Source organism: Lissotriton vulgaris, chromosome 10, assembly GCF_964263255.1.
Source record: "Lissotriton vulgaris chromosome 10, aLisVul1.2, whole genome shotgun sequence".
NCBI classification, from domain to species: Eukaryota; Metazoa; Chordata; class Amphibia; order Caudata; family Salamandridae; genus Lissotriton; species Lissotriton vulgaris.
The window spans coordinates 68,970,723-68,986,081 of NC_141698.1; the positions used below are offsets into that span (position 1 = coordinate 68,970,723).

Sequence of the window (15,359 nt, forward strand, 5' to 3'; positions counted from 1 at the left end):
TCACCCCCTCTCAAGCCCTCTGCGACTCCCTAGCCTCATTCTTCCACAACAAGATTGCAGACATCCACAACAGCTTCGACAACCAACCCGGAGACCAACCCACCCAACCATTTGCTGAACATTCTCCCCCCGTGAACTCCCTCAACGACTGGAACCCAATCTCCACTGAGGACACAATCCGCCTGATGAATTCCATCCACTCAGGATCCCCCACAGACCCATGTCCTCACCACATCTTCAACAAAGCAGACTCCGTCATAGCACCGCACCTCCGAGACGTCATCAACTGCTCCTTCAACTCCGCCACCTTCCCGGAAGACTGGAAACACGCCGAACTCACCGCCCTTCTGAAAAAACCCACAGCGGACCCCACCGAACTCAAAAATTACCGCCCCATTTCGCTCCTTCCATTCCCGGCCAAAGTCATCGAGAAAGCTGTCAACAACCAACTCGCCGCTTTCCTCGAAGCCAACAAATCACTCGACTCCTCACAATCTGGCTTCCGAGCAAAACACAGCACTGAGACCGCCCTCATCGCAGCAACAGACGACATTCGAACTCTACTGGACAACGGAGACACAGTCGCCCTCATCCTCCTCGACCTCTCTGCAGCATTCGACACAGTCTGCCACAGCACCCTTTTACAACGCCTCAATAACATCGGAATACAAGGAAAAGCACTTGAATGGATCACCTCGTTCCTCACCGGAAGAACCCAGAGAGTCCGCCTTCCACCATTCAAGTCCGAGGCCACTGAAGTCTTCTGTGGAGTACCACAAGGATCCTCACTCAGCCCCACCCTCTTCAACGTATACATGAGCCCCCTCGCGGCCATCGCCCGCCAACACAACCTCAACATCATATCTTACGCGGATGACACTCAACTAATCCTTTCTCTCACCAATGACCCCAGCACCGCCAAAACTAACCTACACGAAGGAATGAAAGAAGTTGCCGAATGGATGAAACAAAGCCGTCTGAAACTGAACTCAGACAAAACAGAAGTCCTCATCTTAGGCACATCCCCCTCTGCATGGGACGACTCTTGGTGGCCGGAAGCCCTTGGAAAAGCACCCATCCCGACAGACCACGCACGGAACCTAGGCGTCATCCTGGACTCTTCACTCTCAATGAACAGACAAGTCAACGCCGTCTCCTCATCCTGCTTCAACGTTCTTCGCATGCTCAAAAAAACATTTCGCTGGATCCCCACCGAAACCAGAAAAACAGTCACCCACGCTCTGGTCACGAGCCGACTGGACTACGGAAACACCCTCTACACAGGTACTACCGCTAAACTCCAGAAGAAACTCAACGAATCCAAAACGCCTCAGCCAGGATCATATTAGACATCCCGCGCAACGAACATATCTCTGGTCACCTGAAAGACCTCCACTGGCTACCCGTCAATAAGAGAATCACTTTCCGACTGCTAACCCACGCACACAAATCACTCTACGACATCGGACCAGAATGCCTCAACTCACGACTGTCCTTCTACACCCCCCCCGCCAACTACGCTCTTCCAGCCAAGCCCTCGCCACTGTACCTCGCATCAATAAGACCACCATGGGAGGCAGATCCTTCTCATACCTGGCTGCCAAAACATGGACCTCACTCCCCGCTGACCTTCGCCTTACCCAGAACCACCTAGCATTCAGAAAGCAACTTAAAACGTGGATATTCGACAAGTAATCCTCCTCCCCTTCCTAAGCGCCTTGAAATCCTCTGGGTATGTAGTGCGCTATATAAATTTTCTGACTTGACTTGACTTGGGTCCAGGTGGTGGAGTCTCCCCTCTTCTTAGGTGGAACGAGGTGGAGCAAAGAAAGTAGGCGGGGTGATGTTCTGGCTCACATGAAATTGAGTAACGACCTTTGGAAGGAAAGAGCATGGATCTGGAAAACCAGCTTGTCAGGGTGAAAGGTGGTAGAGGGAGGGTGTGAAAAGACTAATTGCAGTTTGCTGACCCTCCTGGCCAATGCTACGGCCACTAAAAAGGCAGTTTTGATGGTCAGTAGCCTAAGAAGGCAATTGTGTAGAGGGTCAAACGGCGCACACAAGAAAGGTGAGGACCAGCTTGAGGCCCCACTTTGACATGATGAAGAGCGTAAGTGGGAACATATGTTGCAGCCTTCAAGGAACCTAGCCACAAAAGGTGACTTAAACAGAGAAGGTTGGTCTGGGAACCGGAAAAATGCTGGGATGGCAAAATAAAAAACTGCCCAAAGCAGAGCCCAGCTGGGCCAAAGACATTGCAACCAAGGGAACAAGTGAGAGGGATGAAGACAGCGGGGTCAACGTGATGGGGAGCACACCGTGAAACAAATGTCTCCCAATGGCAGGCGTATACAGACTTGGTAGAGGAATGCCTGGTTGCCAGAATTACATCACAGACTTCGGGAGGAAGGTCGAAAGCGGTCAACTGTCGCTGCTCAATCTCCATGCAGGCAGTTGGAGGCTATGCAGGTTTGGGTACAGAACTCTGCCCTGTTGCTGCTACAGAAGATTCTCCCAAAGAGGCAGCCCGACTGCCTCTTTGGGAGCCCGAGGCAAACCAATGGATAAGATCAACAGCTCGTGATACCAGACTCTCCATGCCCAATCCGAAGCTACAACAATGGCTTGGGCCTGATCATTCCTGATCTTCTTGAGAACTCTGGGCAGGAGTGGTATTGGCTGAAGGCATAGGAGGCTGGAGCTCCACTCAATACAAAAAGTGTCTCCAAGCGAGAGTCCCCAACAGAACGGCTGACATTGTGTGTGTTTGGAAGTGAACAGACCTAACCAAGGATCTCCCTACTGATAAAAGGTACCTTGAACCACTTCCGGGTAGAGATGCCATTTGAGATCTGCAGGGCATCATCAGCTGAGCTCATCTGCTCTAGTGTTAAAAGAGCCCGCTGGTTACTGGGAAATGCCCTAATGTTTCTGCCATCCCCAGAGGTGCAGAACCTCTCAAAAGGGCAATGACCCCACCTGACCTGAAAGGCTTTCAATGGCAAGCGAATCCCCGAAGCCGCAACAGGTTTATGTGAAGCTCGGACTCCGACGGCGACCAGAGTCCTCTGATCTCCCCCTCTCCCATATGGTCAGCCCAGCCCAGAAGGGATGCATGTGTCACTACAGTCATCTGTGGTTGGATAAGGGAGAGAGGTCTGCCACTGACCTAATCACTGTTTGTTAGCCATCACTGCAGGTCTTTTGCAGTTCCCTTCGAGATCTGGACCATGTCGGAACGCTTCCCCTGTTGCTGCGCCCACTGGGTGTTCAGGTCACACTGCACAGCCCGCATATGTCAGCAGGCTTGTGTCCCCAGCAGGATACAGGAGGCCATGAGGCCCAACAGCCTCTGAGTCAGTCTCATCAAAATCCAGGACTGAGGATGAAACATCGGTATCATAGCCTGAATATCCTCGACTCAGAGTTTGGTAGGATAGGCTCGAAACTGCACTTCACAGAACAGCCAAGATAAAAGGGAGAATCTGGGAGGGAGTCAAGTGTGACTTCGGCATGTTGATAGTGAACTCCAGCAAGTGCAGGAGGTTCACTGTAGTCTGAAGGTGGGTGACAACTGCCTGGGAAAAGCCCACCTTCAACAGTCAGTCGTAGTAGTTGGGGAAGACAAATCCCAGACCTCTGAAGATAAGCTGGAACCATCACCTCAGTAAACACCAGAGGGGGCTTTTAAGGCCGAAAGGGAACACTGTAAACTTAAAGCCCTCTTGGCCTTCCATTTACTGCAGGTAACATCTGTGGGCAGGCAGGATGGAGATGTGGAAATAAGCGTACCGCAAGTCCAATGTTACCAATTGAGTTTCCCGGATCTAGGGCAGACAAAACTTCAATGAGCGTGAGCAATTTGAATTTCTCCTTCTCCAAGAAGAGGTTAAAAAGGAGCAGATCTAGGACCAGAACGTAGCAGGAATAGCAACCAGAACCTACTTCTGATGCAGGCACCCTCTCTATGGCTCCTTTGGACAAGAGAGCCTGCACTTCTTGATAGAGCAATGAGAGACAGTGCTTTGTCAGCAGATCGTAAGTGGGTGGCATGGGTGGAGGGGGTGTCACAAACAGGAGGGAGTAGCCCCTTTAGAGTATCTGCAGTACCCAACAGTCTGATGTTGCTGACCACCAGCTGGGGAGGTGATGGTGTAAGCTGCATCCTTCTGGGTGCCCAGGATACTCTGAGGACGGACTAAAGAGGCTTAAAGGCAGCAGCTTCTGGAGGGGGGAGCTTAAGTGGTCTGATTTGACCACTGGCTGCCAGTCCAACGTGGTTTCTGGGACCCATGCCCACAAAAAGGTTGGGAAGCCTGCTGGCCATGGCAGCTGGAAGCATAAGGGCACTGTTTGAGACCCCTTCTGTAGCCCCAAAAGGGATGGAAGGTGGATTGGGGTTGACAAGGGATCAAAGGCAAGGACCTGGCCGTAGCCCTGCTATCCTTGAAAAGCTCCAGCAACAAGAACCCTCAAAGGGCATGTCTATGAGAGAAGACTGGACATCCCCTGAAAAGCCAGACGTGGCGCTACAATGCCACATATGATGAAATCGCTCTACCTAGCGAGTTGGTTGTGGCAAGTTCACACCTGATGAAGAACTTTGCTTCATCTCTCCCATCAGCAACAGCCTGAGACAGTAATGGACGGGCCTCTTTTGGGACCAAAGGAAGCACTTGAGCAACCAAAACTCATAGTGTATGAAAATAACAGCCCAATAGGCACTCTGTGTTCACTGAGCACAGTGCCATGCTGGATGATGAGGACTTTCAATTAACGAAGGTTTTCAGCCTCTTGGATTCCCTATCCAGTGGGGTGGTAGGGAACGCGCCAGGGTGAATGAGGGGTGAGGCGGCTTGGACCACCAAGCTTTCCAGATTGGGGTACTGGGTAAGGCAACTAGGATACCCAGGAGAGGTAACATGGTGGCAGGTATTTGTCCTATTCACAGGAGCCCCTGTGCAGGGCTTGGACTAGGCACCAAGCAGGACGTCCCTAAGGGCTTCACTGAATGGAAGTAAGGGTTCTGAGGAGGAGACTTCCGGTTGAAACACCTACGTCAAGACGTTAGTCTCGAAAGCCACTGATGATAAGTTAAGATCCAGGACATCAGCCACCGTGCGCACCACCAAAGCAAAAGAGGCTCCCGCCGCCATAGCCACAGTAAGAAGGAAAACCAGGCCAATGTCAGATGAGGTGTCCAATCCACTAGCCTCACCCAGCTCCTCATACCAGTTGTATGCTCAGTCTGTGTGATATGATAACGTTGGACAGGGGAGTCATGTAGGGGTTGAACAGGGTAGGGCTGAGGGATGAACCTTGAGGGATGCCGCAGATAGTATTCTTCGGTTTCGAGTTGAAGGGAAGAAGGTAGATTCTCTAGTTTCTTCTGGTCAGGAAAGAGGCGATCCATTTGAAGGTGTCTCCTTGGATTCTGATGTTGTGAAGCCTTTTGCTCAGGGAGTGGTGTGATACTGTGCTGATTGCTGCCGAGAGGACGAGGAGCAGCAGTGCTGCTGTTTTTCATTCGTTGAGAAAGGATCTGATGTAACCTGTGGCTGAAATCAGGGCTGTTTCGATGCTGTGGTTTTTGCGGAACTCACAATGGGTGCTGCTGTCCAGGTGTTCTGTGAGTTGGCGGTTGGATGGCTTTTGAGGACTTTGGCGGGAAGGGGCAGCAGCGAGATGGGGCAGTAGTTCTTCTTGGGCTCAGCGGATAGTTTCTTGAGTAGGGTCTGAACTTCTGCTCGTTTTTATTCTTGGGGATAGTGGCTGTGGTGATGGATGCTTTGAGAATGACTGGGAGCTCGCTGCTGATCGTCTTGCTTCAGAGGTTGAAGATGTGGTGGGGCAAGGATCCATGGATGCTCCCGAGTGGACGGAGTACAAGGTGGCTGTGGAGTCTTGTTTGGTGAGCTGGACCCAGGTGGTGAGCAGGCGGTCGTGTTCCTTGTTCGAGGGGGCAAGGTGGTTGAGGATGTCGCTGGGCTGGGGTTCGAAGTTTCTGTAGATGGCGGAGATCTTGTTGTGAAAGAAGTCCACCAGGAAGCTGCAGAGTTCCAGTGAAGGGCATGATGACATTTTAGGGGGCTGCAGGACTGGAGCACTCTCGGGCGATTTAGAAAAGTTCCATACTGTGGTTGGAGCTTGCTTCAATGAGGTCAGACAGGGCCTTTTTCAAGAGTTGGTGATATAGGAAGAGAGCAGTTTTGAATGTTGTTGTAGGAGATACTTACCTTCGGTAACGATGTATCTGGTAGAGACTATTCTAGCCACAGATTCCTTAACGTAAAATTATCCCCAGGCGTGAGCCTGGATCCAGCAAAAATTTTGCCACAGCATCCCTGCGCGCTGGGGGGACGGCATCACGCGACTTCACCCAGGCGTAGTCCGCGTAGGTGACGTCAGTGAGATCACATAAGTCCCACCCTGGCGCGCCTACGTCAGTTTTCTTCTGAGAACTTTTCCGCGCCACAACGCGGAGCCATCAGACTGTGGAAGTATGGGAGCAGTGTGCAAAAGAGCAGCAAATTAGAAAAGGGAATGGTGACGAACAACACCATAAGCAGTGTCCACACTGCAGTACCCAAAGGCAGGAAAAAGAAGAAAGACCAGAGCACATCCCTGTGCCGCCGCCCTGCCAGTACGTAGACAGCCCCTCCCCTGGAGACAAGGATCATATGTAAAATGCTATAACAACATGTAGCAGGACTACAACCCCAACCAAGAACAACAAAAGGGAACCAGTCCAAGACAAACAAGGGACGACAAACTCCAAGGCAACCCCATCACAGAGTGTAACAACCCCACAAAGGGCAAAAGCACAGCCAGATGACCCCAACCCAGAGAATAGCAGAGGGGCTAGAACCCTTCGTAACAAAAGGGGAGAGAGAGGGGAGGGAAGAGATTGAAGGCAAGCCCCAATCCTGGAGCAACCAGAGCAGAAGGGCACAGGAGTACCTATAACCCCATCCTTTAAAGTGCCAAAAGAGGAGTACAGGAACAAGAAACAAGACAAATCATCCCGTCAAAAGAGCAAAAGAATGCACTCACAGGAGACATAGCCACTCACCGGGAGGCGTGTCCATACGACCAAGCCAAAGGTCCTCGCAGAACGGGGAGGAAGGGCGGGCCGTGAAGGAATCTACAGCTAGAAACGTCTCTACCAGATACATCGTTACTGAAAGTAAGTAACTCGTACATCTGATAGAGATGACTAGCAGCAGATTCCTTAACGTAGAATAGATAGCCTAGCCATACCCAAGGGGAAGAAGGGTCTACAAGAGGACCCCACCAGCCTGGCATAACAGAGGGTCCCAGGGGACTAGTCCAACGGACCGGGCGAGGAGCCCTGCCCCCCTAGGCAAGGGGAACCCCTACAAGCAGAACACCACCGACCCCAAGGGGGATGGGGAAGAAGAAAAGAAGAAAGAAGAGGAAGCCCGTACACACTCAGCAGAGGAAACAAGGGCAAGACAAGAGGAGGCCGAAGCACCCCATGCCCATACAAGGCAACAGAACCTCCTTCGAAGGCCAAGGCAAGGAAGAGGAAGAAGATCAACCTAGAGACTCCAAAGAGACAAGGGAAAAAAGGCAAGCCCCCTCATCGGGAACACACCCCGCGAAGAGGGCAGGTGAGCCCACCACAGCCAGAAGGCAATAGACCAGACAGAACAGCGCAGACAGCAATAAAGCAGGCGGAAGCCGAAAGAGTAGCCCATGGCACACAGGAAGACCGGGCAGGCCGCGTCTGAAAGAGGGAGGAACACAAAATCCATCTCAGCCCCCAAGACAGAGAACAGGAAGGCGAAGAAGGGCCCGGGCACACCTCAGGGAGGGGTCCGCATATACGACTAAAAAAGGAGGAGAACCAGGGCCACTACGCCAGGCCACAGACAGCAGGTCAGACCAGGCGAATATCGCAGCGACCCCGGAGAAGGACACCCCGGGGCGCCACCAAAGGCATTCCAAACCAACAATAAGGAATTGCCCCTGCAATATATTTAAACGCCATGGAGAGCAGAGGTCTAAAGGCGACCACAACTCCCAAGCACAGAACATGCTATATAACAGCTACCACTACCCCCCATAGGGTATTGTAAGTCCCAAGACATGGGAACCCTCTAAGAAATAAACTTCCGCAGCAGAGGACAACAGAAAGATCCACAGGAAAACCCCCCCACAGAAGGCTTGGCAAGCAGCCAAAGAAAAAAACAGAAGGTCTAATCTTCGGGTCAACCTGGTGTAGATAACCCAAAGCAAAAAACACACAGTCAAGGAGGAATGGACAGCAGCCAACAGAACCACAGTCCCAACAAAGAGGACACAAAAGCACATGAAGCACACAAATCACACAACTGGGACGACCCGCCCCAACGAAAGAACAGCTCCCAAAAACCAGATCAACTCACAGGTCACTGGGGGGGAGAAGGAGGAGGCCGAAGCCCCACCTAGAACCTCTGGATGGCCGAGTCTGCTGGGGCGTGGAACAAAAGAGTGCCATCGAAGGGAAGATCTACCAGCCGTTCCCGAACATTTTCCAGGAACACACTGTCCCGAAGCCAAGCATGGCGGCGAAGGGCAACCGAAGAAGCCATGGCATGACCAAGCACCTCCGAGATGTCAAGAGCGGAGCGAAGAATAAACGCCGCCAGCATGGTGCCGCAAATCACGACCACCACCCTCCTGAGAAGCTGCAGATCCAAGGGACTCCACCGAGTCCCACAAGCAAGTGGTGGCCCTAACCAACACACAAAGTGTTACGGGCTCGCGAAGCAGCACTGGTCGAAGCAAACATATTGCGCCCCCAAGAATCCAGACACGGGCCTCCCGTGATGGTGGCGACAACAGCAACGGCAGGGAGGGAAAGGCAGTCCGCAAAAGGGGGCTACTGGCAGAGGGATGGAGGGAAAGACACACCGGATCACGTGGTGCTGGAAGGTGCAGAAGTTGTTGGGGCACCGGATCCACCGTGGCGGGCGCCCCCAAGCCCCATCAGAGAAGAAATGAGTGAACCCTCAAAGGGGAGCTGCAGCTCCCTCCCACCAGAGCCCTGGTGGAGAACATCCAGAAGATGATCCGCAAGAAAATGGGCAGCCAGATCACCCATGCACAAAATTCGCACAGCCGTAGAAACAGCGCGAGCGAAGGCCGCATGCGCCTCCGTAGGGCCCCGCAGTGGGGAAAATATCCGGATCCAGTCTCACGCCTGGGGATAATTCTACGTTAAGGAATCTGTGGCTAGTAGTCTCTATCAGATTGGTCAGATGGCACTATGCTGGTTTGCCATTTTCTTTAGAGTCATTTGCAGATGATCTTCATGGTTCTTAGTTTCGCTGTGTACCAGCTGGCTTGCTTGGCGGACCTCTTGGGTTTGCTGGGGTGACTGTCAGTGCAGTTTTTGATCCAGGCAGAGAATTCTTGACTTCCTGTTCTCAGTTGCTTGTGATGAGAAGGAGGAAGGTGTTAAGGGCGTTGATTCATTGGCTCTCTGAGATCTTGGTCCAGCTATGGTGCTAGGTACTAGGCGGCTTGGGAACGGTGCTGGGGGGGGTCCTGCAATGGTGAGATAGATGAAGGTGTGGTCAGCCAAGGTGAGCTCTGTGACGTGGAAGTACTGTCTGTGGCCTTGAAGATTGGGTCGAGTGTGTATCCAGCGATATGTGTAGGGATAGTGACCAGATGGGTGAGGGAGGTGTTGCTCATGCTTTCCAGGAGGTTGGCAGTATTGGGGTTGTTGAGAAGAAAATTGAGGTAGCCGAGGAAGACATAATTTTCAGAGTTAAAGGAGAGGGAAGAAATGAAATCGGGAATGGTGGTGCAGAAACTGGGGCGCAGTCCTGGAGGCTGTAGGAGAGGGAGCTTCTGTTGGTGGTTTTGCTGTGGGTTCGGAGCTGGAATCTGAGATGTTCCATGATCAGGGTGACGTCGTCTGTGATGGTGGTGCAGTGGATGGTCTCCAAGTGGATGATGGCAATTCCATCCCCAGCTTGTTGTTGAGGTCTCGGTGTATGATCTTGTAGCAAACGGGCATGGCTGAGGCGATTTCAGATGCGGATGCTGGGTTCAGCCAGGTCTCGGAGAGGAAGATGGCATTGGGTTGAAGGAGGTGATAGTGTTTCAGATCTCGGTGGAGTGCTTGCCGAGGGATCCTGCGTTGAGCAGGAGGAAGTGGAGATGGTCAGGGGCTGGCACAGTAGCATGGTGGTGGTTGCCCTGCATGCTGGAGCTTTGAAGTTGCAGGAGAAAAGGCAGTGCTGCGGGAAAACAGTACAACCATGGAGTGGGAAGCGATGCAGGAGCAGTTGTAGGGAGTCCAGGGCTTGGAGCTCTGAGGCTGTGTCTCTTTGAGTGGTGGCAGGGGATGGTGCCATCTAGGAGCAGTGGTGGGGCTATCACCACTGGAGAGTTTGCTGAGTTAAGTATCAGTCTCGCCGGTGCATCCGCTCCGGAACCAATAAGGGATCCTTGGGGCCCGACAGGTGCAGAGGCAAATCCGCTGTTGTGGTCCCTGTAGGGGCCCTTCCAGAGTCCATGGGGTCAGGTAGCAAAGAGATGAGGCCAATGGCCTCATAAAATTCCTTCAGCAGAGCGGGAATCACTCTAGGAAAATCTGGGAAGCATGGAGTGGACCTAGGTTCATGCCCCGCCGGCTCACTGGGACTGTAGTGCTATGCCGTCTCGTCAGATTACTTCAACGGACGCGGGGAAGTTGAAGAGTTTTTAACTGCTTCAACTTCTTGTGCGACTACCCCGATTACTTAACAATGGGAGGGGCTCCGCAAATGGACCCAGGACCTGCCACGCGAACAGGACCTCGAAAGTCGTGGAGTCAACCGGGTGCGGAGGAGCTTGAAGAATCGCTCCCTCAGCAACTTTGGGTGCATGATACAGCAGTACCTACACGCCTTGGAGTTGTGTCCCAGCTCAGGCACCACAAATACCAATGGCGGGAGTAGTTGTCTGTAAACGACCAGCCAGTTTCTTTGGTGACATCCTCACACCAGGAGATGAAATGTCACAAAAAAGATTGTCAAAAAGTGAAAGAAGGCTAGTCAAAAAGTGACTGAGGGGTAGCTCAATCCGGATCAGTGCTATCTGGTGTGCAAAGGAAACAACTGGTGTCAGTGCACAGAGGTTATAGGAAATAAAGTGAGCGACCCAATAAACCTTTGGGGGCTTGGGTAAGAACGTAATAAGGATGGGTAGTGTAGCCTCCAAAGGAGTTTGTTGATAAGAGTCAGTTAGTTGTTTGATAGTGGTATGCAGGTAAATTAATTATCCTGAGTGAATTTAATTCTTAACAATGGAATGAAAGGATATACACTTAAGACTAACTAAACAAAACAGAACTTGACATTTAAACAATACAGTTGTGACAAAAACCAATGGACATGTGTATAGGCAAAAAATAGATTTTATCAAAGTTCATTCATAAAGGGAAATACAATACAGAAAAAATATATGTAAAACAGGAATACAGGATGAGGATCGGACAGTAAATCAAAATCACTGTAAAGCCTGTGGAACGCCTATCCAAGAAGATGTAGACAATTTTCTTAAGATAAGGCTGGGAGTCGACGTTTCGGTCTTTATAGGTAAATCTCTAAGACCATCATCAGGACGGAGGAATGTTAGTATTGTTACTCCCTTGAAATGGAACAGACTTTCTTCATATGTTGAGACGATGTATTATATAATATATACAGTCTGGACAGGTCTTTATCTCTGTTGGAGCGGGGACAGGCAGTTTAAGAAAAAGTTTTCGCTATTAATTCTTCCCACCTCACAAGATTTGAGAGGGTTTCAGCGTCGTTAAGGAACCACGATCTGTTATAGTATCATGGAGGGAATAAATGATCTTTCCTCTTGGGTTAATGCTTCTTGCAAACTGGTCAAGAAAGCAGTCTGGATGGAACGATCTGTATTAGTCTCGAGCGTTCTCTGGTGGCGGGAGGTCTCAGCCATCAATTTGCATAACGACGCTGAAACCCTCTCAAATCTTGTGAGGTGGGAAGAATTAATAGCGAAAACTTTTTCTTAAACTGCCTGTCCCCGCTCCAACAGAGATAAAGACCTGTCCAGACTGTATATATTATAGAATACATCGTCTCAACATATGAAGAAAGTCTGTTCCATTTCAAGGGAGTAACAATACTAACATTCCTCCGTCCTGATGATGGTCTTAGAGATTTACCTATTAAGACCGAAACGTCGACTCCCAGCCTTATCTTAAGAAAATTGTCTACATCTTCTTGGATAGGCGTTCCACAGGCTTTACAGTGATTTTGATTTACTGTCCGATCCTCATCCTGTATTCCTGTTTTACATATATTTTTTCTGTATTGTATTTCCCTTTATGAATGAACTTTGATAAAATCTATTTTTTGCCTATACACATGTCCATTGGTTTTTGTCACAACTGTATTGTTTAAATGTCAAGTTCTGTTTTGTTTAGTTAGTCTTAAGTGTATATCCTTTCATTCCCTTGTTAAGAATTAAATTCACTCAGGATAATTAATTTACCTGCATACCACTATCAAACAACTAACTGACTCTTATCAACAAACTCCTTTGGAGGCTACACTACCCATCCTTAGTGCACAGAGGTGGCACCTATATAGATACTGCATACGTCACTTCCAGTGCAGATGACACCAAGAAGAATGACACCACTTACCAGTGTACAGGGATACTGCTCACAAATCTTTAGAATCCAGTCTGAAGCCTGGAGATATTCAAAGATGAGGAATCTGCTGCTGCTAGAAGTCTATCAGATAAAGGGCAAGGACATCAGGCCGAAGGGTTGGCGCCACATTGCTCTGATGTAATATTTGGGGTAGTACTCAACAGAGAGAAAGAACTGTACGCCATCTATCAGTGTAGGAGATCTACTGCAAAGTTTACAGATCCAGTCTGGCACCTGAAGATAATCAAAAGATGAGGAATCTGCTGGTAGAAGTATCTTTCAAAAGCTGACTTTACAAAGGCCAGGGTTTGTCCTCCGAAATCTCCAAGAAGCCAGGTAGCACTGAAAGAAGGGACTTTAGAGACTAGTATCTCCATTATAAGCAACACTTATGTTTAAGTGTCTCCAGTGGAATGTTTAATTTATCACCAGCATACGAAATGGGGTGATGTCATTCACTTGTAAGATCATTGACTGTGAACCTGTTAGAGACATGGGTGTATATGAGGGTCGAGAGTCCAAGAAACGATAAGGAGATGGAAACCAGATTCTTCTACACTTCTGTCGTGTGGATGAAGACTCTGAACCAATCAACTGAGATTGAGTTGTTTTAGGATGAGGAATGCCATCAGGAAAACTAGTTAGCAAACAAACATTTCTAACGCAAGTAAGTGCAGGGCCCAAGGTAGGTCAAACTACTGAGCGTAGAATAGCCCAAAGCATTCACAGCTACAACCAAGGAGAATTCATAGAGGACAAGCCCTAAGTATGCACTCTCACTTTGTTGTTCGTAATCTAATTTAGACAACACAAGGAAATCTTTTATGTACATGATAGAAGACTTGTTAATTTATAAGCAGTAGTTTTAAAATTATATAATACAGTAAGTTCTGAACAATCATCTGATGAACAACTGACATTAAGATACTTCAACAAGGTCTTTGATAACACTTACCTTACATTTCCCCAATTTCAGTCAAAATGTTAAACACATCTTTATCATTACACATATCAATGAAGTTCACGCTTGGATGTTTCACAGGAAGTACAACCTAAGCAGAAACCTTTGAATAAGTTGCTGCTTGAAGAATAAGTAAGCTCGCATCTGCTCATTACATACCATGGAACAGGAACAATAATTGGATAGCCGAAGGCTGGAAAATCCTCTAGGTTTAGGGCGTCAATTTCAACTGACAGCTTCGCCACTTCCTTTAAACCTTGCAATGAAAAATAATTTGGAAATGAATCTCTGGTTGTGCCATTCACAGATAACATTCTAATCGAGCTTTTAAGTTCAGCCCTCACTTTGACAACGTTTACATTTTAATGATAAGTATCACTAATGACCATCAGTCAGATATGTAACATTACTACGTCAAATGCAGACTAGAAATCCAAGTTAAAAATCAACCATATTGACGGGGAGCAATTAGATCAAACATTCTGCAGAACAGTAGCACACTGTCTATATGAAGAAATTTTGTAAAGCATGCAGTACACAATAAATCAAGGTTATACGCATGTGTGGATAAAGCCGGGACGAAACTAGGCCGGGTCCATGATATGTTAAACTTTATGCTAGTAGTGTTCAGAGGATAACTTAAACAGTAAGAGATTTAAGACACTAACCAATGGAGAACAAGCATTTGCAATGCAATAGGTCTCGCATTATTTAAGTTAGAGCTATTGGCATTGCTAAATAATGCAACACCAATAGCTCAAACTTTAATAATGCGAGACCTATTGCATTGCAATGCAATAGGTCTCGCATTCGCGATTGTTTAAGCTACTGGCATTGTAAATGGCAATGCCTTTTATTTATCTGTTTTGATAATTCACATATAAATGAAGGCATTGTTCTTTACAGTGCCAATAGCTCAAGCTTTTGTAAATGCAAGACCTATTTCATTTCAAAGAAGTGGCCACCATTGTCCCGGACATCTTGGGAAGTGAAAGCGCACATGGCACGCTGAATGGAAGGAAAGGGTGAAGAATGGAATAATGGAAGAGATACAGGAAAGAAAGGTGGGAAGGAAGGGAGCAGGGAAAGTAGAAATAATGGGAAGTCTGGGATACTGGGGCAAAGGATGGAGCGGTCGGGGGATACTATGGAGGGACAAATAGAATGAGGGAAGGAATGACAGGGAACGAGACAAGGAAGGGAGGGATGTAAAAAAGGTAAGGCAGAAGGAAACATGGAAGGTAGGAAGGATGGACAGAAGAGGGAAGGTAGGGCGGAGCAGACCAAGTGAGGGGGAAAGAAGGAAGGTGGGCGGACAGGGAAAGAACCTAAGGAGGGACAGAGAAAGGGGGCAAAGAGGGAATGAATAAAAGGAATGAGAAAATAATGGTGCAAGAGAAAGAAGAAAAAATAAAGAACAAAGAAACAAAGCACAGGGGTGAAGATGCAGTTAAGTATGGGGAGAGAAGGATGAAAGATAGGAAGAACCAGGGGCATATTCACGAAGAGTCGTCCAGACACAACAAAAAATCACAAATAATGTCGGGGCTGGAGGCGGAAACTGGCAAAGCAGAGGAACACATGCCGACTTCATAAATCTAGGACAGGAAGCTTGGGGCGCCCCCTTCCACGAGTCTTACCAGGGCCATTAACTCAGCATAACTCCCAGAGAAAGGCTCCAAGAGTAGGGAATGAGTGCAGGTGCCAGGG

The 15,359-nt window shown here is 49.0% G+C and overlaps 1 protein-coding gene across 1 annotated transcript in view; it reads right to left on the bottom strand.

Moving 5' to 3' along the window:
- ZNF598 (zinc finger protein 598, E3 ubiquitin ligase) overlaps positions 1–15,359 on the bottom strand; it is a 174,142-nt gene that overhangs the window by 54,478 nt on the left and 104,305 nt on the right. Inside the window, exon 8 of the mRNA XM_086940509.1 lies at positions 13,809–13,905. Coding sequence (XP_086796635.1) covers positions 13,809–13,905 — 97 coding nt within the window. The remainder of the gene's footprint in view (positions 1–13,808; positions 13,906–15,359) is intronic.